Raw genomic sequence first — 22,955 nt, 5'->3', positions numbered from 1 at the left:
TAGAATTTCCATGAGGGGGAGGAAAAATTTTGTTTTTCTTTCTTTTTTTATAGCAAAGGTGGAGATTTTATTGAAGAACAAGTACAGACTCCCACGTGGGGAGGGGGAAAGAGTCCCGTTTTTATTTCTTTGTCCCCAGAATGCATAGACGCCCTTTTTTTTTCTTTCTTTAATGCTTTGGGATTAAGATGGCTTCAGGGGAAAAGCATTTCTTCAGGCTTGTGTTGCTGTTGGGCTGATTTTCAGAATATCAGGATCACGTGCCAGTTCCTGACGGAGTACTTTGAAGAGCAGCTGACGACTGTGAATGGATCTTACCACGTAGTGAAAACCCTGAAAGATGGTGTGGTGGTGATAAGTGCATGCCTGACTTCCATCCTTTCCCAGGTAGGAACCAACAGGACTTCTTTGAATTCTGAGAATATCGATGACTTGGTAACCCTTGCTTTGCAAGCAGGTATATGGCCTATCCCACCTTTATCTTTCACAAAAAGTAAAAAACAGAGAAACAGCTCTGGTCGAGTGGCTCACTTGGTTGGAGCATGGTCCCGTACACCAAAAGGGTATGAGTTCGATTTTCAGTCAGGGCACACATATCTAGGTTATGGGTTGATCTCGAGTCATGGGGTACACAAGAGACAACTCTTGCCTCCCACATCGATGTTTCTCTCTGTCCCTCTCTTCTTTCTCCCTTCTTCTCTCTCTAAAATCAATAAACATATCCTTAGGTGAAGATAAAAAACACACCAGAAAAACTGATAAACAGTATACTTAGTAGTTTATACCTCTATAAATTTTCTATCTCAATCCGTGTTATTGCATGTATCTACATTTATGGTTATTGTGTATTTATATCATTTGACGTTCCTTTATATATTTTTTATTGGTTTCAGAGAGGGAGGAAGAGGGAGAAAGAGATAGTAACATCAATGATGAGAGAGAATCATTGATTGTCTGCCTCCTGCATGCCCCCTACTGGGTATCAAGCCTGCAACCTGGGCATGTGCCCTGACTGGGAATTGAACCATGACCTCCTGGTTCAGAGGTCAGTACTCAATCACTGTCCCACGCCTGCCAGGCTCCGCCCACCATCTTTAAATGTTCTCTTTCTTTTATTATGAATAGTTTGTAACATCCCTTTGCCTTTAGAGTTCATGTACTTAACTGATGAGTGTTGAAGGGTCTTTCTTTCTGAAACTATGATTTCCTTCCCTATGTTGATAAAACTTTTACTTCAGGAAACTTGAACTGCTTTCTCTGATTGTGATACTTATTTTGGGTTTAGCAAAATTCCTTTCATTTTTAATGGACCACAGTAGTTGTGCTTTTTTAATGAACAGGGACATTTATTTCTTTTATATATAGAAACTGGTTGAGTAATTCATTAGCACACCATGTTCTGGTGCTTTGAATATGAATGTGTATTATATGAAAAATCCTCCTAAAAGTTTTTTTGCTCCCTTTTTTCTGCTCTTCTAGAATAAAAATATTCAGCCTATAAAACTTCCAGGTTTACATCAGCAAGAAGTGAAGATTTATTTACCCATCAAGCTTACCCCCAACTACTTGGCATTTCCTCATCATCCTATGGGAATGTTATATCGTTATAAAGTACAAGTATGTTGTCTTATAAAATGAGGTTTCACAAAGAGATAAGTCAGTTTCTTCGATAGCTTAATTTATTGAAATTTGGCTAATGTTAAATTCATTTTCCCCTAGTCCTAATAGTATAACTCAGTTTTTGGTGACAACCAAATTATGCTCTTGAATACTGTGTTCCTTACAAAACTTGCTATACTTTCTGTCTCTCCTCCATTTATTCTTTCCTTGCGAGTTTTATTCCCCCCCCCCAATATGTTTTTAGTTATTTTAGAGAGAGATGAAGGGAGAGGGGGAGAGAGAGAGAAATATCAAAGATGAAAGAGAAGTATCAGTTGGCTGCCTCCTGCATGCCCCCTAGTGGGGCTTGAGCCAGCAAACCAGGCACGTGCTCTCACCCGGAACCGAACTGTGACCTCCTGGTTCATGGGTCAACACTCAACCACTGAACCACACCAGCCAGGCTCCTTGTGAGTTTTATAAGTTTTGTTACGCCTCTTTGTGCCCTTTTTGACATTTTGTGACACTGCCATTAATAATCTCCTGTTAGCATTTATCTTTCCCCTTTTTACTATAACATCAGTTTCCTCATGTGTCCAGAAATAATTTATCATATATTTTTAGTATTTCTTAAACTTTTTTACATCTCCATTTAAATTACATTTTTCTCCTATAGTAATTAAATAAAAGGTTGTATTTTTTCACAGGTAGAGGGCGGCAGTGGCAACTTCACCTGGGCCTCTTCTAACGAAACAGTGGCCATGGTAACCACAAAAGGAGTGGTGACTGCTGGTCAGGTCAGAGGCAACAGTACTGTTGTGGCCCGAGATGTACAGAATCCTTTTCGATACGGAGAAATGAAGGTAAACAACTCTCCAAAGAACCTCCTTATTACTCCTGAGATACTACTGCCTACATTTCTTTCTTTTCTTTTCTTTTCTTTTTTTTTGCTGTCTAAGAAGAAGGGAGAGGGAGAAAGAGATAGAAACATCAGTGATGAAAGAGAATCATCTGTCGGCTGCCTCCTGCACGCCCCCCACTGGGGACCAAGCCCACAACCCGGGCATGTGCGCTGACTGGAAATCGAACCATGACCTTTTGGTTCATGACTCGATGCTCAACCGCTGAGCCACGCTGGCTGGGCTGACATGCCTTGCTTGAATGATTAATTTTCCCCCCGCTAGATATATGTCCTGAAACTGAACAAAATTGAACTGATACCATATCGTGCTGATGTGGAGATTGGCCGGCTTATAGACATCCCCGTTGCTATGTATCACATGAACAAGGAGACCGGGGAGGCCATCGCGTTCTCAGACTGCTCTCTTTTATCCTTGGATCTGCACATGGATAAGCAAGGAGTCTTCACTCTTTTCAAAGAAGGTGAGAGTAGGCTTTTTATTTTCTTCTTTCTTTGTCTTAGAATTAAAGGACAAATCATCAATTCAGAAACCACAAGTTATATTATAAATTCACATATTACCTTTCTTTACAATACTTTTGTTTATTCTGTCAACTGCCCTTGTCATAAGTGCCTCCTGAATGCCCCCTTCTGGGGATGGAGCCTGCAACCTGGGTATCTGGTGCCCAGATGGAAATTGAACCCGAGGCCCTTTGGGGCATGGAATAACGCCCAAACAACCCAGCCACACCGGCCAGGGCGATTCTTTTATTTCTATAGACTGATTTCCTTGAGAACCGAATGCTTGTTGCCCTACTGAAGTCATACGATGTGATTTGCAGGTATCCAAAGACCTGGACCAAAGCACTGTTCCAGCACACACATAGCAGCCACGTCTCTGGGTCACACTCTGTTAACAGTGAGTGTAACTGAGTATGGAGAGTACATGGAAAGCAGTGCCACATTTGCTGCCTATGAGCCCCTAAAGGTGAGATATTTTATGGTAAGGTCCTGGCATGTCTTTCCATGGACTCCACTATGTCTGCTTAGGGGCTTCCTCGCTGCCTGTGATCTCTATTAAAGATCACTGATGTTTGTGTTCTCGTTACTTACCACTCTCTTTTCTTTCTTCCTTTCTTTTTTTTTTTTTTGTTAATCTCACCCAAGAATATTTTTTCCATTGCTTTTATTTATTTTTGTAAATATTTATATTGACTTAAAATTTTCTATTGATTTTTTTTTAAGAGAGAAGAGGAAAGAAGAAGGAGAGAGAGAGAAACATCAATGTGAGAGAGACGCATTGATTGCTTGCCTCCCACACACACCCCAACTGGGGCCAGAGATTGAACCTTGAACCCAGGTACGTGGCCTTGACTGGGAATTGAACCTGTGACCCTTTGGTATGTGGGCTGATGCTCCAACCACTGAGAAACACCAGCCAGGGTTACTTACTACTCTCGTTTTTAGATCTACAGCTCTCCCATCAAACCTGAGTATTAGGGATCTTACTCCCTCAACTTTCTGCCACAGGAATATCTTTAAGTTGTATCAGCAAGTTTTAGATATTCCCCTGTCTTTTTTTAATGAGATATAAAATATGTATAAAGTACATAAAGTGCACTAATTTTAAGGTACTATTTCAATTTTTACATGTGCACCTATCTCTGTAAGTACCACCCTGAATAATATATAAAATATTAGCATACTCTCTTTTGAAGAATTCTGAAAGAAAACATTCTAACCTAGGGAGGGAGCCAGTTATCTTTCACCCTTTGTACTTATTTATTTTATTTATTGTTTTATTGATTTCAGAGCGGAAGGGAAAGGGAGCCAGAAACAGCAATGATGAGAATTATTGGTCAGCTACCTCCTGCAGCCCCCCAACTGGGGATGGAGCCCACCACCCCGGCATGTGCCTTGATTAGAATCAAACCTGGGACCCGTTAGTCCTCAGGCTGACGCTCCATCCACTGAGCCGTACCAGCCAGGGCGTACTTATTGATTTTAATACAATAGATTTTATTTTGGGCCCTAAGGATTGGTCCATTATACTTGGTACATTATGACAGGTGGTAGTTTAGAATAAAAGTAGATAGAGCATGGTAGGCTTTCTAAACATTTAATTCTTTCAGGAGCTAAAATTGATGCCTGTATAAGTTCATGCTGATAGATACTGACAAATCCTAAATGAATGCTCTTCCCATAAGGAGGCACCCATAGGTTCCCTGGACAGTTGCTCAGTGGTTAGAGCATTGGCCTTCAGACCGCACGGTCCCTGGTTCTTTCCCGCACCAGGCCTCATGTGGTGCAGGCAGGAGGCAACCAATCAATGTGTCTCTCTCACATGGATGTTTCTCTCTCTCCCCCCTCTCTAAAAATCAATGGAAAAAATATCCTCGGGTGAGGATTAAAAAAAATATTTTAGCCCTAGCCAGTTTGGCTCACTGGATAGTGCGTCGACCTGGACACTGAAGGGTCCCAGGTTCGATTCCGGTCAAGGGCATGTACCTTGGTTGCAGGCATATACCCAGTAGGGGGTGTGCAGGAGGCAGCTGATCGATGCTTCTCTCTCATCGATGTTTCTAACTCTCTACCCCTCTCCTTTCGTCTCTGTAAAAAAGCAATAAAAAATATATTTAAAATATATATATTTTAAAGAAAGGTGGCACCCATAAGGAAAAAGTTAACACTAATGAAAGAAGCAAGGTAAGGCCGAAACTGGTTTTGCTCAGTGGATAGAGCGTCGGCCTGCGGACCGAAGGGTCCCGGGTTCGATTCCGGTCAAGGACGTGTACCTGGGTTGCGGGCACTTCCCCAGTGGGGGATGTGCAGGAGGCAGCTGATCGATGTTTCTCTCTCATCGATGTTTCTAACTCTCTATCTCTCTCCCTTCCTCTCTGTAAAAAATCAATAAAATATATTTAAAAAAAAAAAAAAAAAAAGAAGAAGCAAGGTAAGTAATTCTTTTTTTTTTCAGAGTATACTAATTTTAAAGCTGGGGACAGTGAAGCAAGGCCAGGCCTGGGATAGAGGAAGCAACAGAAGCTCACCGGAAAGTCAGAGAAAAGGGGGCCTCGGAGACAGGTTCAGGGGGCTAGTCCAGGATGAGCCGCTGCTGCCCAGAGCTTCTCTGCTTGCAAGTCTCGTGGGAACCTTAGAGTTTAGGAGATGCACGCCTGAGAGGGAAGAGAGGTGTGGGCATGTTCCCAGGAGGAAGAGCACCCAAGTTACTAATTTTAAAAAGACAACTTATTCATTATCTGGTTGGGGCTCCTGCAGGAGGCAACCAATCTATGTGTGTCTCTTATGTCGACATTTCTCTCCATCTTTCCCTTTCTCTTCCACTCTCTGTAAAAATCAATGGAAAAATATTCTTGGGTGAGGAGGTAGACAGATAGATAGATGATAGATAAATAAATCAAATCCAATGTTAAAAAAAATTAGTACAGAGGAAAATGAAATAAAACATGTATTAAAAATGTTAAATAAAAAATGTTAAAAAAAAATTAGTACAGAGGATGAGAAGCATTCAAAGTGAAGAGGCATTGTGTATTATTTCTTAGTTTGGGAATTAAGTCTAATGTCATTTCAGCATAGTAAAATAACCAGTTTTTTACTTTAGGAAATTGCTGAATTCCCTAACCAATCAAGGATTAATTTCTTTAAATGTCATCAGGCTGTAGACCCTGTGGAAGTGGCACTGGTGACATGGAATTCTGTGAAAGAAACGGTATTTGAAGGGGGCCCTCGTCCATGGATCTTGGAGCCCTCCCAATTCTTTTTGGAGTTGACCGCGGAGAAGACAGAGAAAATTGAAATAAGACAAGTCCGGCTGCCAACTAAGAGAAAACAGAACCAGTATATCTACCGGGTCCTGTGCCTGGATTTAGGAGAACAAGTAGGAAAACCACCTTTTTCTAACATTCCTTTTAGCAATACTACTACAGACCTTTTGTACATCTAGCCATTGCTTTTCACATTCTAATGGATTTAGTTATGGACTAGGTAGGAAAATTCTAATGATTAATGAAAGGATATTTTTCTTAAATCTCTACTATCCTTTCAATATACCCAAAGGTTTTGACTTGCTCATCTGAGAATTCTAACAATTCACTAACTAAGAGGTTCCAGATCTTTTTGTAGTAATGAGCTTATTTCAATTACGTTATCACTATAATTTATTTCCTTGTTGTCTAGACTAGAGGACATACGGTTTTTCATCTCCAAAGAATGCGAGGAAGGAAAACTTAGTGTCATCTATGGTTAGCAATTTTGAAGAAACAGGTCTGTGCTGATAAGAGTAGCAAGTACCTTGCATTAGTTGAATTAGTCTTGATAATTTTTTGAAGTAGTGATGGATCCATGCACAGCTGTGACCTGCTTCTATCAAAACCAGCGGCAAAGGTTTACAGTTTGACTGGTGCTGAGAGTGCAGGGTATGACTGTGAAACGCAGCCAGGCTAACCAGCCTAACAGGGCTGTCAGTGTAGGGTTTTAACTTAAGAGCTGTGCTATCATCAACGAGCTGCTTTTTTTTTTTTTTTTTTTTTAATATATTTGTATTGATTTCAGAGAGGAAGGAAGAGGGAGAGATAGAAACATCCATGCTGAGAGAGAATCATGGATCGGCTGCCTCCTGCAAGTCCCCCGCTGGGGATCGAGCCCACAACCCAGGCATGTGCCCTTGACCAGAATCGAACCTGGCACCTTTCAGTTCATTGGCCGACGCTCTATCCACTGAGCCAAACCGGCTAGGGCTCAACTGAGCTTCTTTATAATCTCTAGTGAGCTCTGTTGTGTATATGGCTAGCTGTGAGTAATTTCAGGCCTAATTGCCCCCTTTTGAAGCTCTCTAGCTTCTTTTTGTTTCCACATCCTGTTATTCAGTAGTACTGCCACCAGAGACGAGTTGAGACAGAAATCAGTTTTTCTACTCTTTACCAACTGGTAACAAAGGACTTGGTGGAGGAAAAAACTGAAGTAATTGGTCAGTTATATATTTTTAATGTGCCTTTTTGTTTTCAAATTTCCATAATACCCTTGTTTCTCTTAGCACTAGCACAGACAATTAAGAATTTTAATGCCTTTTAAGGAATTTGCCTGATTATAATGTCCAAAGAGACTCTATACCAGAGTTTGAATAATTCTGACACCTGTAGATGGACAAACTGACATTAAATGTCTACGTACAATTACCCCTGCTCTGGTGTTTCCTTAAAGGTCCTGACATTTCGAGTTGGAAATCATCCAGCTGTCTTGAACCCTAGTCCAGCTGTCGAGGCTGTGCAGGTGCACTTCATATGTGCCCACCCTGCCGGCATGTCAGTAGCCCCAGTGTACACGGTGCCACCTGGTGCCCAGCCATGTCCTCTGCCACAGCACAACAAACAACTGGTAAGTGGAGTATTTCCAACTAGCATGGCACTTTCGTCTTCCATGCGCTAGAGATAAATGGTCTGAAATAATCTTTTGTCATATTAAAGTTAAGGAAATTGTTTTATTTGTTATTAATTCTCAGATAGTGTCTGAGAAGTTACTGAACTAGGTTAGAATTGGCTACACTGAATGACACTTAATACCTAGTGCTGATAGTACCTAGCCAGCTTGTAATTATTGGCAATAGACAGTAACTTCTCTAAATAACTTCCAAATAGTTTTGCTAATTTCCTTCCCTACCAAATCTTTTATTAGCATTATCAATAAATAACAGAATTCACCTCTACTCCAAACCCATCATGAAGAAGAAGAATATGCAATAACATAGTTGGTAAGCAGGCAAGTTAGGAGAATGTTCTTATTCTTAGGAAATGCATGTGGAAATACTTAGGGGTAAAGTGCCATGATGCCTACGTAATTTTGCAAAAAAGAAAAAAGAAGAAGGAGGAGAAGGGTATGGAGGGATAAATTGTGGAAGAAAAACGTAAATAGCTATTTTTTAAAAAAGATACACATGTAGGGTGAGAAAGTAGAGGGAGAGAAAGAAAGCAAATGGTGACTCCACATGAAGTATGTGTAGGTATTCATTCTTTCAACATATCTGGAGGTTTGAAAATTGTCAAAGAATAAAAGTGGGAGAAAACATGATCCCTAGCTTCAGGGTTATCTTACCAAGCCTCTTAAGAAGTTGTTTTCTTTTCTTTTTATTTTAATGCAGATTCCTGTGTCAAGCCTAAGGGACACAGTTCTGGAACTGTCAGTGTTTGATGAGCACAAAAGAAAGTTTGATAATTTCAGTTCACTCATGCTAGAATGGAAATCCTCAAATGAATCACTAGCTCATTTCGAAAATTACAATTCAGTAGAGATGGTAGCAAAGGATGATGGCAGTGGGCAGACTCGATTACATGGTACTGTGAAAATTTATGAACGTTTTCATATGCCTGCTAAATGGTTCTGCATTAAATGTTTCCTTGTGGGTGGGGGTTTGTTTCAGATTTTGTCATATCTCAACTTTCTTTCCTTTTTTTTTTTTTGTTATTCCTCACCCCAGGGTATTTTTCTATTGATTTTAGAGAGAGTAGAAGGGAGGGCAGGGAGAAAGAGAGAAAGATCTATGCGGGTCAGGGACCAAACCTGCAACCCAGGTATATGCCCTCGACTGGAAATCGAACTGTGATTCTTTGGGACATAAGCCAACCATTTAGCACACCAGCCAAGGCTCAACTTTCATCTTTGATCATTGCATTTTTTAAAAAACATAAAGGTAAATTTCCTTTTTTGAAAAGCTGTGGTCTAGGGTGCAATATTTCTTTTTTTTTTTTAATATATTTCTTTATTGATTTCAGAGAGGAAGGGAGAAGGAGAGAGATAGAAACATCAATGATGAGAGAGAATCACTGATTGGCTGCCTCCTGCACACCACACACTGGAGATGGAGCCCGCAACCCAGGCATGTGCCCTTGGCCGGAATCGAACCCGGGACCCTTCAGTCCGCAGGCCGATGCTCTATCCACTGAGCCAAGCCGGCTAGGGCGGGTGCAATATTTCTCACAAAAACATCAAATTAAATTAATCTTAAAATATTGATCGCCTATTATTTGCCTAAGATTATGGAAATATTATTCATTTGTCAGCCAGTATGTATTGAATGGCTATTACATGTAAGACTGTGTGCTAGGCACTTGGAGATATAGTGGTAAATGAGGCAGAAACAGCCTCTGCCTTCATAGAATTACAGTCTAATTGGTGAAGCCAGACTTTAAACATTATATTTGTGTTATGTGTTCGAAGGGCAAATATGGGGTGCTTTAAGAGCTTATAATAGGAGAACCTAACCTCGTTTAGAACAGGCTACCTTGAGAAAGTAACATGCTGAGACCTGAAGGGATGTTGAAAAGAGGACATAGAAAGAATGAGCTGAATAAGGCGAGTGAGACTGACTTACAGAGGCACTAGATGAGGTGCAAGATGAGGTCCTAAGAGGGCAACGAGACCTCCTGCACAGACTCTCATCAAGCCTCTGCTTGTATCTGATGGCCCATTCACCAGAGCAAGCCACTGGCCAACAACAGAGTCAGGGTGGGTGAGGAGCACTCAAGGATACGGATACCAGCAGGCATGATTCACTGCAGGCAATTAATATAAAGTCTACCTGAAATCAATCCCAGCCCTAGCCAGTTTGGCTCAGTGGATAGAGCATCGGCCTGCGGACCGAAAGATCCCAGGTTCGATTCCCGTCAAGGGCACTTATCTCGGTTGCAGGCTTCTCCCTGGACCAGGCCCTGGTTGGTGCTCCAGCAAGAGGCAACCAATCGATGTGCTTCTCTCACATCCTTATGTCTCTCTGTCTTTCCCTGTCTCTTTCACTCTCTCTAAAAATCAATGGAAAAATATCCTCGGGTAAGGATTAAAAAAATACAATAATAAAATAAAATAAAATCCCGAAGTGAAGAAGACAGTGGTACAAAAGGGTAACTTTTCAGTTTCTGGCATGAGCATTTGGATGGATGGTGTAACCAGTCAGTGGAATAAGAAACACCAGAGAAGGAGAACTACGTTTAGCCTTTTCTTACCCACAGGAGCTTATATTCAGAACAAGTTTAAAAGCTTAGGTAAAGAATATTAATATGTAGATAATACTATAACACTAACAGTATGATACAATTGGTGTAAAAAGTGGTAGAGAAGCAAGAGATGTCCCTAATACCCTATAACAATCAATTACCAAATACCTTCATTGTTACCTTCTTTTTTTTTTTAATATATTTTATTGATTTTTTACAGAGAAGAAGAGAGAGGGATAGAGAGTTAGAAACATTGATCAGCTGCCTCCTGCACACCCCCCACTGGGGATGTGCCCACAATCAAGGTACATGCCCTTGACCAGAATCAAACCTGGGACCCTTGAGTTCGCAGGCCGACGCTCTATCCACTGAGCCAAACCGGTCAGGGCTCATTGTTACCTTCTAAATATTTTTTTGTTCCATCCCTTCCTCTCTAACTTCATCATTGACGTCCTTATCACCTCTACCCTACATCACCAGGGTCGCCTCCCAAGTGATCTCATTTGGTACTGCTACCCTCAAGCCTCCACATTACTGTCCAGAGTGATCTTTCTAAAATACAAATCTAGCCTGGCCGGTGTGGCTGTGTTGGTTGAGTGTTGTTCCATGCACCAAAAGGTCACCAGTTTGATCCCCGGTCAGGGCACATGCCCAGGTTGTGGATTCAACCCCCGGTCGGGGTACATGCAGAAAGCAACTGATAGCTGTTTCTCTCTCACATCAATGCTGCTCTCTCTTCCTCCCTCTCCCTTCTCCTCTCTATAAATCAATAAAAACACATTTTTTTAAAACGTGCTTTCTTCTTAAAAAAAAAAGAAAGAAAACAAATCTGAATCTCCCTCTTAAAATTCTTTTTTTGGCTACTGTTTACTGAGCTCTCCTGAAATGCCAGGTATAACACTAAATACTTTACTATATACATTTTCTCATGTAATCCTCATAACAACCATGACAGACGGGCATTATAACCCCGATTTTTAAAGTTTATTCATTCATCAAACATTTCTTGCATTCTCACTATATTCTAGGCACAGTGTTAGGCCCTGGGATTATAACAGTAAGTAGGGGAAGCAATAACTTCTCTGACATCAAAGCCTGTACTACTTTTTTTTTTTTTTTTTTTTAATTCTCACTCGAGGTTATGTTTATTGATTTTAGAGAGGGGGAAGGGAGAGAGAGAGAGAAAGAGAGAGAGAGAGAGAGAGAGAGAGAGAGAGAGAGGCATAAATCAGTTGCCTCCTCACTGTGCCCTTACCCGGTATTAAACCCACAACCTAGGTATGTGTCCCGACTGGGAATCAATGTGTAAAGATGACACTTCAACCGATTGAGCCACACCAGCCAGGGCCAGCCTATGCTCTTGACCACTGACTGTGCTGCCACCATATTGCCTTCAGGGACTCCCCATGCATTTCAGGATGCAATTCATATGTTGCCGCTTAATGTGTTGACTCCTGCCTACTTTGGCTTCACTTATTACCGTCCACATAGACCCTCCATTTTTTTCACATGCAACAACTTTAGATTCTTAACCATGACAAGCCTTGTCATACCTCTTTCCTTTGTATATGTTGTATGTTCTCTTTTCTTGCATCTTCACTGGGCTAACATCTTCTTGTAAGCTAGGAGTTTTCTGTCCCTCTATATTCCCAATCTAAGGGAAATATTTCTTCTTTATGCTGTTCTATATTCTGCATACATGTGCTCTGTTCATACTTCTATAACACTTAACCACACTGTTTTGCAGTGGTTGGTTTCCCTCTCTGTTGCCGTACTAAGCTGTAAGTTTCTTTGAAGGCAAAGATTGTGTAGTTTTCTTCATCTCTGTATCTTTTTTTTTTTTAAATATACTTTTTATTGATTTTTTACAGAGAGGAAGGGAGAGAGAGAGAGAGTTAGAAACATCGATGAGAGAGAAACATCGATCAGCTGCCTCATGCACATCTCCTACTGGGGATGTGCCCGCAACCCAGGTACATGCCCTTGACCGGAATCGAACCCGGGACCCTTCAGTCCACAGGCCGACGCTCCATCCACTGAGCCAAACCGGTTTCGGCATCTCTGTATCTTAATTACCTGGCATTCTATGTAGCATTTAGCAGGCCTTCAGTAAATCTTTGTTGAATGGATGAATGAATGTAGCATCATCAGAAAATGCTTCACAGATTTAGGGATGTTGATCATGTGTTAAGGATAAAATAATTGACCTACATAAAGTGGCAGATTCATGTTAGTTAATTGAAAAAAAAAAAAGAAAAGCAAAAATAAAGCAGGGTCAGATTATAGAAGGCTTTAAAACTAGTTTAAGGAGTTTGAATTGTTCTAATAAGACATAGGTATGTTAAATTTTTGAGTAAGGGATTGACATGACATTATATATACAAAACAGTTTAGAAGAGTTTTAGATCCCACTTTATTTCTCACTTCCATTTTTAATGTTTTTATTATTGATTGTAGAGAGGGGAAGGGAGAGAGAGAGACAGAAACATCTATGAGAAACATTAACATCAATCGGCTGCCTCTGGGCCGCCCCCTGCTGGGGATCAGGCCCAGGCATGTGCCCTGACTGGGAATCAAACCCGCGACCCCCTGGTGCACGGGTCAGTGCTCAACCATTGAACCATACCAGCGGGGCTCAATTCCATTTTTAAATTAAACAAAAAGTTTCTCCTACATTGTCATCAGTCTATTTTTGGACTCACAGACCAACAGAAAGAATTTTCGATTTTGCCTGGCTTAATCCCTCATTTAATAAAGGAACTGAGAAATTACGTGGTTGCCCAGGGTCACATAGGAATATAGTGGCAGAGTCAACACAAAAACCCAGTTTTCTGATTCTTGTGTGTTTCCCCATTCAGTGTTTTTTTTTTCTCCTCCCTGCAACAAAACACTGTTTGATATAAATTAGGGTAGAATTTGGTTTTCTGGAGACGCTTTTGTATTCTACATGTTATTGTCTCATGGAATATTTTTCTGCACGTCTCTAGGTCATCAGATCCTTAAAGTACATCAGATAAAAGGGACTGTACTCATCGGAGTCAGTTTTGTAGGCTATTCAGAGGAAAGTTCAAAGGTAAGTGGAGATTATTATATAAGAAATATAAATTAAATAGCTGAAATTTCAGGTTCTTCTTTAGAAGTCGTTTGTAACTGACATACATCTGGGAGCTGTGTATGTACTTCTATGCTTCTGTTATCTTTGGCACTTGAAAGAGGAGTGGGATCTTTCTTCACTGAGTTGAGGAATTGAAAGTTTATAGTCACCTTTGCGGCTCTTCTTACATTTCTAGGTACTTCCTGACTCGCCCACATCGGCAGCTGTGGAGCTGCTCCTGGTGGATGACGTGACTGTGCTGCCTGAGAATGCCACCATCTACAACCATCCAGACGTGAAGGTAGAAGCTGTATTGGTCTAGTTAAATGGAATCATGTTGGATGGGAGAGTACTAGGTTATTAAGGTTAACAGTATAACCATAAAAAAGCTCACTTATGTGTTTAAAATCATGGCTACACATATACGTATATCGTAATTAGCTACAATATCCTTAGGAGTTATGCTTTAATATTCATATTTTGGTTTTGGTCCATTAATCACATATTCTTTCTTAGGTAGATAGAAGCTATTTTCTTTGAACTATTTATAAACCAAAGGGGATGGAATACTGTTTGTCTGATTTTTCCATAGGAAATATTTAGCCTTGTGGAAGGGTCTGGTTATTTTTCAGTCAACAGCAGTGAGCAGGACATTGTCACCATCATTTACATGGAAGCAGAAAGCTCTGTGCAGGTGAGTGCTAGAGACATTCCCAGATTGATGGTCTCAGGTCAAAGCCGCTCTTAGGAGAATGATTGGAAAAATTCCATTGTGTGTTTCAAACCAGTTACAAAAATAACATTTGTTTCTTTTTCTTTTTTTTAACCTATATAGACTTTTCAGCCAAAAAATGAGGGTTGTTTTATTTTTTTAACTAACTACAATACTGGACAGTTGTTGGTTCGGGTTGAGCTGAGACATTATATTTATAAGATTTCCATTAAAAGAAGGTTAATTTCTATAAATGGATAGTTAGATATACTATTGACTATGTAACCTGAGTACAGGTGCTTTTAGACAGGATATAACAACTCAAGCTTTTAAGCTGACTTCATAGCCAATATGCCAAGGGATTTGCTTTTAGTTGACTTATAAAAAAATACTTCATATTGCCCTAGCCAGTTTGGCTCAGTGGCTAGAGCGTCAACCTGTGGACCAAAGGGTCCCAGATTCACTTCTGGTCACGGGCACATACCTTGGCTGCAGGCTCCTCCCTGGACCAGGCCCCGGTAGGGGCTCGTGCAGGAGGCAACCAATCGATGTGTTTCTCTCACATCGATATTTCTCTCTGTCTCTCCCTCTCTCTCCCACTCTCTAAAAAGCACTGGAAAAATATCCTCAGGTGAGGATTTAAAAAAAAATAAAAAAGGTAATACCTTACTTACATTAACATATGCTTATATTTTCTTCCCTTCTAAGAGCTCAAAAGAATTTAACGTACTCTAGTCATAATGTTTGTCATTAAAAGGGGCGATCGAGGCCCCGTGTGCAGGCAGAGGGTGTGAGAACATGCTGTAGCAAAGAAGGAAAGACACAGGACCCGTCTGCCCAGTGCCTTCTCCCTCACTGACAACTGCAACGTACATGGACTTGACTTTCTTCATAAAGCCCTTTCCCTGTTCATAATTAAGAGGCTGGACCAGCATGTTGGATTCTGCTTGAATTTAATCAACTTAAATTCTGCTTTTTATCAGTTAATAATGGTTAAGGATCCATATTTTGCCATTAACTGAAACACCACATTAAGTGTGTATATTGTGCTATGTCTGAAACATGTAAAGTGACCTCTCAAAGTTCCCATCACAAAGAAAATAAGATATTATATTTTCTGCTTTCGATGGAAATAGTTGCCATGATGCCGTGGTCATTGTGGCTCAGTGGGTTGGGCATTGTCCCATGCACCAAGAGGTTGCCGGTTCGATTTCCGGTCAGGGCACATGCTCAATCCATGTTTAGGGGGCGTGCAGGGGGCAGCCAATCGATGTTTCACTATCACATCGATGTTTCTGTCTCTCTCTCCCCCGCCCTTTCTCTCTTTCTTAAATTCAATTTAAAAATCTTTTAAAAAAAGAAATAGTTGCCATAATTATGTTTGGACCATGCTTGCTTCTTTGGTACCCAGCTACCATCTCTTCCTTCTAGTTAGTTCCAATACATCCTGGATTTCTCACCTTGGAGGTCTATGATCTGTGCTTGGCTTTCTTGGGTCCAGCACTGGCCCACCTCAGGGTGTCAGACATACAAGAGCTGGAGCTTGATCTCATTGATAAGGTGAGAAATATGTGCTTTATCTTACAAATGAAACAGGCTTCATTTTCATTCTCAAACATCACTTAATATAGTCTCGCTCAGGACTTTTGGTAGTGTTATTGGAAAAGCTGCCCTTAAAGAACAACATTCTGCCCTAACTGGTTTGGCTCAGTGGATAAGAGCGTCGGCCTGTGGACTGAAGGGTCTCAGGTTCGATTCCGGTCAAGGGCATATACCTTGGTTGCGGGCACATCCCCAGTGGGGAGTATGCAGGAGGCAGCTGATCGATGTTTCTCTCTCATTGATGTTTCTAATTCTCTATCCCTCTCCCTTCCTCTCTGTAAAGAAATCAATAAAATATATTTTTTAAAAATTCCAACATTAAACATGGTAAAGATAGGCCCTGGTCAGGCGGCTCAGTTAGTTGGAGTGTTGTCCTATAAACCAAAATGTTGCAGGTTTGATTCCCGGTCAGGGCACATATCCACAAGTTCAACCCCAAGTCAGGGTGCTTCCAGGAGGCAATAAGTATTTCTCTCTTTTCTCTCTCTTTCTCTCTCCTTCCTCTCTCTCTAAAAATCAATAAAAAGACATATCCCCAGGTGAGAATTTAAAAAACAAGTAAATAAAAATAAACATGGTGAAGATAAATACAGTATACATAGATTAGTCTTGTTGGAACAAAGGCTGACCAGGAACATTTAGCATGAAAAGTTTGCCACCTCTAAGATTTAGACTGTCCTTGATGAATGAGGCACCTCTACTAAAATTACCTCTTTTTAAAAACTATTAGGTTGAAATAGGTAAAAGTGTGTTAGTAACTGTGAGAGTTCTTGGCTCTTCCAAACGCCCATTCCGAAATAAATACTTCAGAAACATGGAGCTCAAACTGCAGCTGGCGTCTGCCATTGTCACCCTGACGTGAGTACCATTTCAATACTTCTTCCTCCCTATGCTCCACGTCTTGACACTCTCCTTCCTGGTAACCCATGGTTGTTTTCGAGTTCCCTCTTTCCCTTTTTGTCACAGTACCTTTCGGCCCTTACTCTCTTCCCATATTCAGATGTCTTGTTTGAGGGCTAAAATCATGAGTCTCATTAGTTTTTCCATTTTATGAAACTTCTCCCGGGGTGATATCCTTTTGGGGTGCTTCTATATAGAGGACCTTCAAAAATCTATTTAGAAGCAGAGTCACTAGTATACCCGCCTGTGAAAGGGGAATTGTAGGTATTCTAAGGCAGTTTAATATTTGTAATTTTGCCAGTCTAAGTTTATATTTCCCTACTAGAGGCCTGGTACATGAAATTTGAGCATGGGGGGGATCCCCTCAGCCTAGCCTCTACCCTCTCCAATCCGGGACCCCTCAGGGTATGTCCGACTGCAGGTTTAGGCCCGATCCCTGTGATCGGGCCTAAACCTGCAGTTGGACATCCCTCTCACAATCCTGGACCCCTGGTTCCTAATCGCTCACCTGCCTGCCGGACTGGTCACCCCTAACTGCCCCCCCACCGGTCTGGTTGCCTCTTACTGCTCCCCCTGCTGGCCTGGTTGCCCCCAACTGCCCCCCCCCTACCGGCCTGGTTGCCCCACGCAGCCTGCTGTTCAGTCGTTTGGTCGTCTCTCACTAACCCCCCTGCCAGTCTGCTTGCCCCCAACTGCCTTCCCCTGCTGGCCTGACCGCCCCTAACCACGTCTGCCTCAGCCCTGCCACCATGGCTTTTTCCGGAAGGACATCCGGAAGGTCTCCCAGTCTAATTAGCATATTATCCTTTTATTAGTATAGCGGATTCCTTTGGCGCCTTAGAACAAGATTTTTGTCTTCAAGAGATTCCTGCCATTGCCATGAACTGGGTCTTGACTTTGGAAATTTATTTTCTGGCAGTTCCCTCTAACCATAGTTAAGATGAGCAGAAAATGTTAAGCATCTTTAGAAAGATGCATAACTGGCCAGTCTTAAAACCAAATCTTTCTCATCTAAAAATACATGGGTCTTTGCAGGCTAATGGAGGAACAGGACAAATACTCCGAAAATTATATCCTTCGAGCTGTCACTGTGGGGCAAACCACACTTGTGGCTATTGCTAGGGACAAGATGGGGAGAAAATTCACATCAGCTCCTAGGCAAATTGAAGTAAGAAAATTACCTCATTCAAAACTGATACTTCATCTTATTTAGCATTATTTATCTTTCCGTTTAGTTTGTACGAGTTGAAAATCATTTGACTGAAAAAAATTGTAGTCTAACTTTTGCAACAATATGTGGTTTGTGTGTTTTTTGTATAAAAATAACATACTTCTTGTAGAAATTGGAAAGCACAAAACATATAAAGACACAGAATAAAAATCACCTATAATTCTAATAGAGTAAATTATTTTTAAGATTTCAGTGTATTTCTTTTACTTAAAAAAAATTTTTTTTTAATTTTTTTTCAGTGATTTCGGAGATGGAGAGAGAGATAGAAACATCAATGAGAGAGAATCATTGATTGGCTGCTTCCTGCATGCTCCCTACGGTAATCGTACCTGCAACCCGGGCATGTGCCTTGACCAGGAATCGAACAGTGAACTCCTGGCTCATAGGTCAATGTTCAACCACTGAGCCACGCTGGCCAGGCTATTTCCTTCACTTTTTCCCTTACACTTACTTTAACATGGATGAATCATATACTTTTTTCATCTTAATCTTCTAGCAAAAGTATTTTTTTATGTGCTTAAAAGTAATTGTTAGCCATTTGTTGATAAGTGTTGAAGCTGGATAATAGGTAGCTGAGAATTCTTTATATGTTTGAAAAAAAAAGTTTAAAAAAGCCGAAACCGGTTTGGCTCAGTGGATAGAGCGTTGGCCTGCGGACTGAGGGGTCCCGGGTTCGATTCCGGTCAAGGGCATGTACCTTGGTTGCGGGCACATCCCCAGTGGGGAGTGTGCAGGAGGCAGCTGGTCGATGTTTCTCTCTCATCAATGTTTCTAACTCTCTATCCCTCTCCTTTCCTCTCTGTAAAAATTCAATAAAATATATTTTAAAAAAAAGAAAAAGATAATTGTAAACATAATTTTAATGGCCAGTTTTGTTCCAATGAGTGGATATGTAATAACTTATTTAGCATTCTCATTTAAGTAATTTATAATTTTTGCTATTATAAATAAAAGTTGACTTTATAAGTAAATACATATCTTTGTATATTTTGTATATAACTTTATTATACATAATTAGGGTTTTTCCCTTTAGAATAAGCTGCATGATCATTTGTTTTGAAATTGACTCTAGTTAGTCACTATAATTCTTTTGCTTTTCTCCTTCAAGGTGTTTCCTCCATTCAAACTTGTTCCAGAGAAAATGACACTGATTCCAACCAACATGATGCAGGTGATCTTAAAGACAAAAAAAATAAAATTTACCCTTTCTCCTCATCCTACCTCTGCTCATCCCAACATATACACACTCCTCTTCTTATTGCCTCCTCTTGTCTACTCCCAGCCAAGTACAATAGGGTCTGGTAAAGAAGAACGTTAGTATTTTTCCTGTTCCACAATGAACTGCCTCTTAGAATCCCATTGGTCATCTGCAACACTTCCATTTCTTCTGCATTTGAGTTGATGTGGAATATAAGGCGGTGGGAGAAAATGAAAAAGTCCAGTTGTTCGGACAAAATGTTGAGAACAAAGAGGTGACTTCTCCCCATGCTTCAGGAATTCACTGGTGTGTTTAAATCCTAGGTAATGTCTGAAGGTGGCCCCCAGCCCCAATCTATCATTCACTTCTCCATCAGTAATCAGACTGTGGCTGCTGTTAATAGGAGGGGGCAAGTTACAGGGAAGGTGGTCGGCACAGCTGTGGTCCATGGCACCATCCAGACAGTGAATGAAGATACTGGCAAAGTCATTGTGTTTTCCCAGGTATTGGTTCTTTGTTCTTCTTGGCTTCTACTCTTCCGTCTGGGAACCATATTGGAAGATGAGGGAGGGAGTAATGATGAGGAGGGTGTTACCAGCCCAGAAAAATACTTTTAGGCCCCTCATCTGGCATGCTTTTAACCTGGCATGGGAAATATGTGATCTTTAGTGAAAAACCCATGGAATACATTGTTATAATATCCATGAGGAATTATTTAAAGAGCAAAACCAAACATAGTATGGCATGTTTTTGTTGTGGTGGTTGAATGCCCCAAACCAACTAGTTATCATCAGCATCTCTGTCCACCCCACAGACACTCCCTCTCAGCCTAAACTGGTTCTCCCTCCTGTTGAGCAGGATGAAGTGCAGGTTGAAGTTGTTCAGCTAAGGTCTGTCAGGATCCTTGCAGCTGCAACTCGACTCATCACAGCTACTGAGGTCAGTATGATGACCCTGTGCTGGGCTCATTATTTTGATAATGCCAGTTCCGACACGAAACACTGTTTCCTTTCCAGATGCCAGTTTATGTCATGGGAGTGACCAGTACCCAGACCCCTTTCTCCTTTAGCAATGCCAACCCTGGGCTCACATTCCACTGGTCCATGAGCAAAAGGGAGGTATTGGATCTAGTGCCCAGGCATTCAGAGGTATGAATGTATCTGTTTATTATATTACCTTAGGGATCTTGATAGTAAGTTTTTCATCATAAGTTTTAGACTGAGTCGCTTTCTTCATTTTCATTCTCCTCCTATCAATGGATTAACTTGAGATAACTTAAGAATCTTACAGAGGTGTGCCAGAATTAACTGAGCAATGCAAGCGGAGGTTTCTCTAGGGGTGACTGTTGCTGAGAATGTGAAAGGAAGTAACTGTGAAAATAAGCCCTGGTACTCTAGTTCTTCTCGATGGCTACTTCCAACCTACATCTTCCTTATTGTTACAACAAAGAGAGAAGGGCACAATGTTTATTCATGAATATTTCTTAATCCACCCCTCACTGTCTAGGTTTTCCTACAGCTCCCAGTAGAGAATAGCTTTGCCATGGTTGTCCACACAAAAGCAGCTGGTCGGACCAGTATCAAAGTCACTGTCCGCTGTATGAACAGTTCCTCTGGGCAGTTTGAGGGGAATCTGTTGGAACTGTCTGATGAAGTTCAGATCCTGGTAAGGGCCCAAACCTAAATCTTGCTTTTGTATAGTAAAGAGAAAAAAGTTATATTTGCTTTATCATCCATGAAGAGCTTAGCCTGAACAGAGGTAGAGAAATGGCTAGAGGGATCCCTGGAACAGGTTTATAGTTTCTAGATCTTTTGTCATTTCTGCTAATTGCCTCTATATAAGTATTGACATTAGCAACTACACACTCCTCTCAACTCCCCATGCAGTGGACACAGGATTTGAACACCATAATAACTACAGAGGGATTCATTTCCGAGCCATTCTGCCTAACATAGATGTTATGATACAGTCCAGTTAGCTATATTCATAGGTAGAATGAAAACTAATCCTAACTTCTGGTAAGGTGTAGAGTATGAATAGTTTCTGCAGGTGCTCTCGAGCTGAAAGCTAAATGGCCCTATTGCTTTTAAAACTCAAAAGAAAAATTTATCAGTTGTGTGGAGCAAATAAATTTTTCTCCCTCCAAATATGGGACTGATTTTTTCTTTTTCTTTTTACTCCTTTATTTTGGCTTTTGTTCTCTGATTCAGTGAGACATAGAGGAAAGAGCACTTTGCTAGGTAGAAAACCTGAATAATGTCCCTTTCTAATTTAATATAGATTCTTTGTTCTCAAATCTCTTTTCAGATTATAGGAGCTAAAATTAGAAATTTCAAAATTATTTTATACCTTATATCTAAGTAATACAGAGGAATAATAGTGTAAACTTGAAGCAAGCCTAATATGAGGTTATATAGTCTAGACTACTATACATCTTTTTTTTAAAATATATTTTTATTGATTTCAGAGAGGGAGAGAGAGAGCGAGATAAAACATCAGTAATGAGAGAGAATCATTGATCAGCTGCCTCCTGAACACCCCAAACCAAGGATCGAGCCTGCAACCCAGGCATGTGCCCTGACCAGGAATCGAACCATGATCTCCTGGTTCATAAGTCAACACTCAACCACTGAGCCATGCCAGCTGAGTATAAAATACCTAGGTACATTTTAAGAGCATTGTGAAACGTTAGGCTAAGTTGAAGTTAGGCAGACTGACTTGTAGTTGTCCATCTGTGAATAAAGGCCATCATTTATCTTTTCCAGATATGATAAAAAAAGTTTTCTCATTACAGGTATTCGAAAAACTCCAAGTTTTCTATCCAGAGTGCCAACCTGAGCAAATCCTAATGCCCATGAATTCTCAACTGAAACTTCGTACCAACAGGTAAGGATAATGGAGGCCAGGTTCTAACTTCACCTTCAGTAAAACATTGCGCATGGAAAGAACTATATTGCTTTCTAGGTGATTTTCCTAATGCACAAATAATTTTATTTTTGGTTGAGGTAAAGTTCACATAACACACAATTAGCCATTTTAAAGTGTACAGTTCAGTGGTATTCAGTACATTCACAAAGGTGTGCAGCCATCACCTCTGTCTAGTTCCAAAATATTTTCACTATCACAAAAGGACACCATGCCCATTAATAGTCACTTCCCATCTCCCCTCATCTTAGCCCCTGGCAACCAGCTGTCTCTATGAATTTAACTATTCTGTATACTTCCCACAAATGGACTTATACAATATGTGACCTTTGTGTTGGCTGCTTTCAGTCACCATAATATTTTCAGGGTTCTTCCATGTATCAGTACTTCATTCTTTTTATGAGTAAATAATATTCCATTGTACAGATATAACATTCTGTTCGTCCATTCATCCATTGATGGACATTTTGGTTGTTTTCATCTTTGGCTGTTGTGAATAAGTGCTATGAACATTCATGTACAACCATTTGTTTGAGTACCTGTTTCAATCCTTTTATTTCAGTTGTTTTGGCTGAATAATTTTTAATGATAAGCATATAATAGAATTTGATTTTTTTAAATATATTTTATTGATTTTTCACAGAGAGGAAGGAAGAGAGATAGAGAGTTAGAAACATCAATGAGAGAGAAACATCGATCAGCTGCCTCCTGCACATCTCCTACTGGGGATGTGCCCGCAACCAAGGTACATGCCCTTGACCGGAATCGAACCTGGGACCTTTCAGTCCGC

At 40.7% G+C, this 22,955-nt stretch overlaps 1 protein-coding gene across 1 annotated transcript in view; it reads left to right on the top strand.

Annotated features, from left to right (window-relative positions):
- NUP210L (nucleoporin 210 like) overlaps positions 1 to 22,955 on the top strand; it is a 53,034-nt gene that overhangs the window by 13,459 nt on the left and 16,620 nt on the right. Inside the window, exons 10-29 of the mRNA XM_081113175.1 lie at positions 247 to 387; positions 1,480 to 1,617; positions 2,307 to 2,462; positions 2,784 to 2,982; positions 3,343 to 3,488; positions 6,177 to 6,398; positions 7,721 to 7,894; positions 8,655 to 8,847; positions 13,491 to 13,576; positions 13,794 to 13,898; positions 14,190 to 14,291; positions 15,741 to 15,869; positions 16,642 to 16,769; positions 17,847 to 17,979; positions 19,151 to 19,213; positions 19,564 to 19,743; positions 20,099 to 20,179; positions 20,257 to 20,388; positions 20,747 to 20,905; positions 22,035 to 22,126. Of these exons, the coding sequence (XP_080969301.1) occupies positions 247 to 387; positions 1,480 to 1,617; positions 2,307 to 2,462; positions 2,784 to 2,982; positions 3,343 to 3,488; positions 6,177 to 6,398; positions 7,721 to 7,894; positions 8,655 to 8,847; positions 13,491 to 13,576; positions 13,794 to 13,898; positions 14,190 to 14,291; positions 15,741 to 15,869; positions 16,642 to 16,769; positions 17,847 to 17,979; positions 19,151 to 19,213; positions 19,564 to 19,743; positions 20,099 to 20,179; positions 20,257 to 20,388; positions 20,747 to 20,905; positions 22,035 to 22,126 (2,759 nt within the window). The remainder of the gene's footprint in view (positions 1 to 246; positions 388 to 1,479; positions 1,618 to 2,306; positions 2,463 to 2,783; positions 2,983 to 3,342; positions 3,489 to 6,176; positions 6,399 to 7,720; positions 7,895 to 8,654; positions 8,848 to 13,490; positions 13,577 to 13,793; positions 13,899 to 14,189; positions 14,292 to 15,740; positions 15,870 to 16,641; positions 16,770 to 17,846; positions 17,980 to 19,150; positions 19,214 to 19,563; positions 19,744 to 20,098; positions 20,180 to 20,256; positions 20,389 to 20,746; positions 20,906 to 22,034; positions 22,127 to 22,955) is intronic.

The sequence above is a fragment of the Myotis nattereri genome (genome assembly GCF_964212035.1).
Source record: "Myotis nattereri genome assembly, chromosome: 18".
Classification (NCBI taxonomy): Eukaryota; Metazoa; Chordata; class Mammalia; order Chiroptera; family Vespertilionidae; genus Myotis; species Myotis nattereri.
Note: the sequence above shows the minus strand (reverse complement) of the source record. Positions and strands in the feature narration are given on the sequence as shown.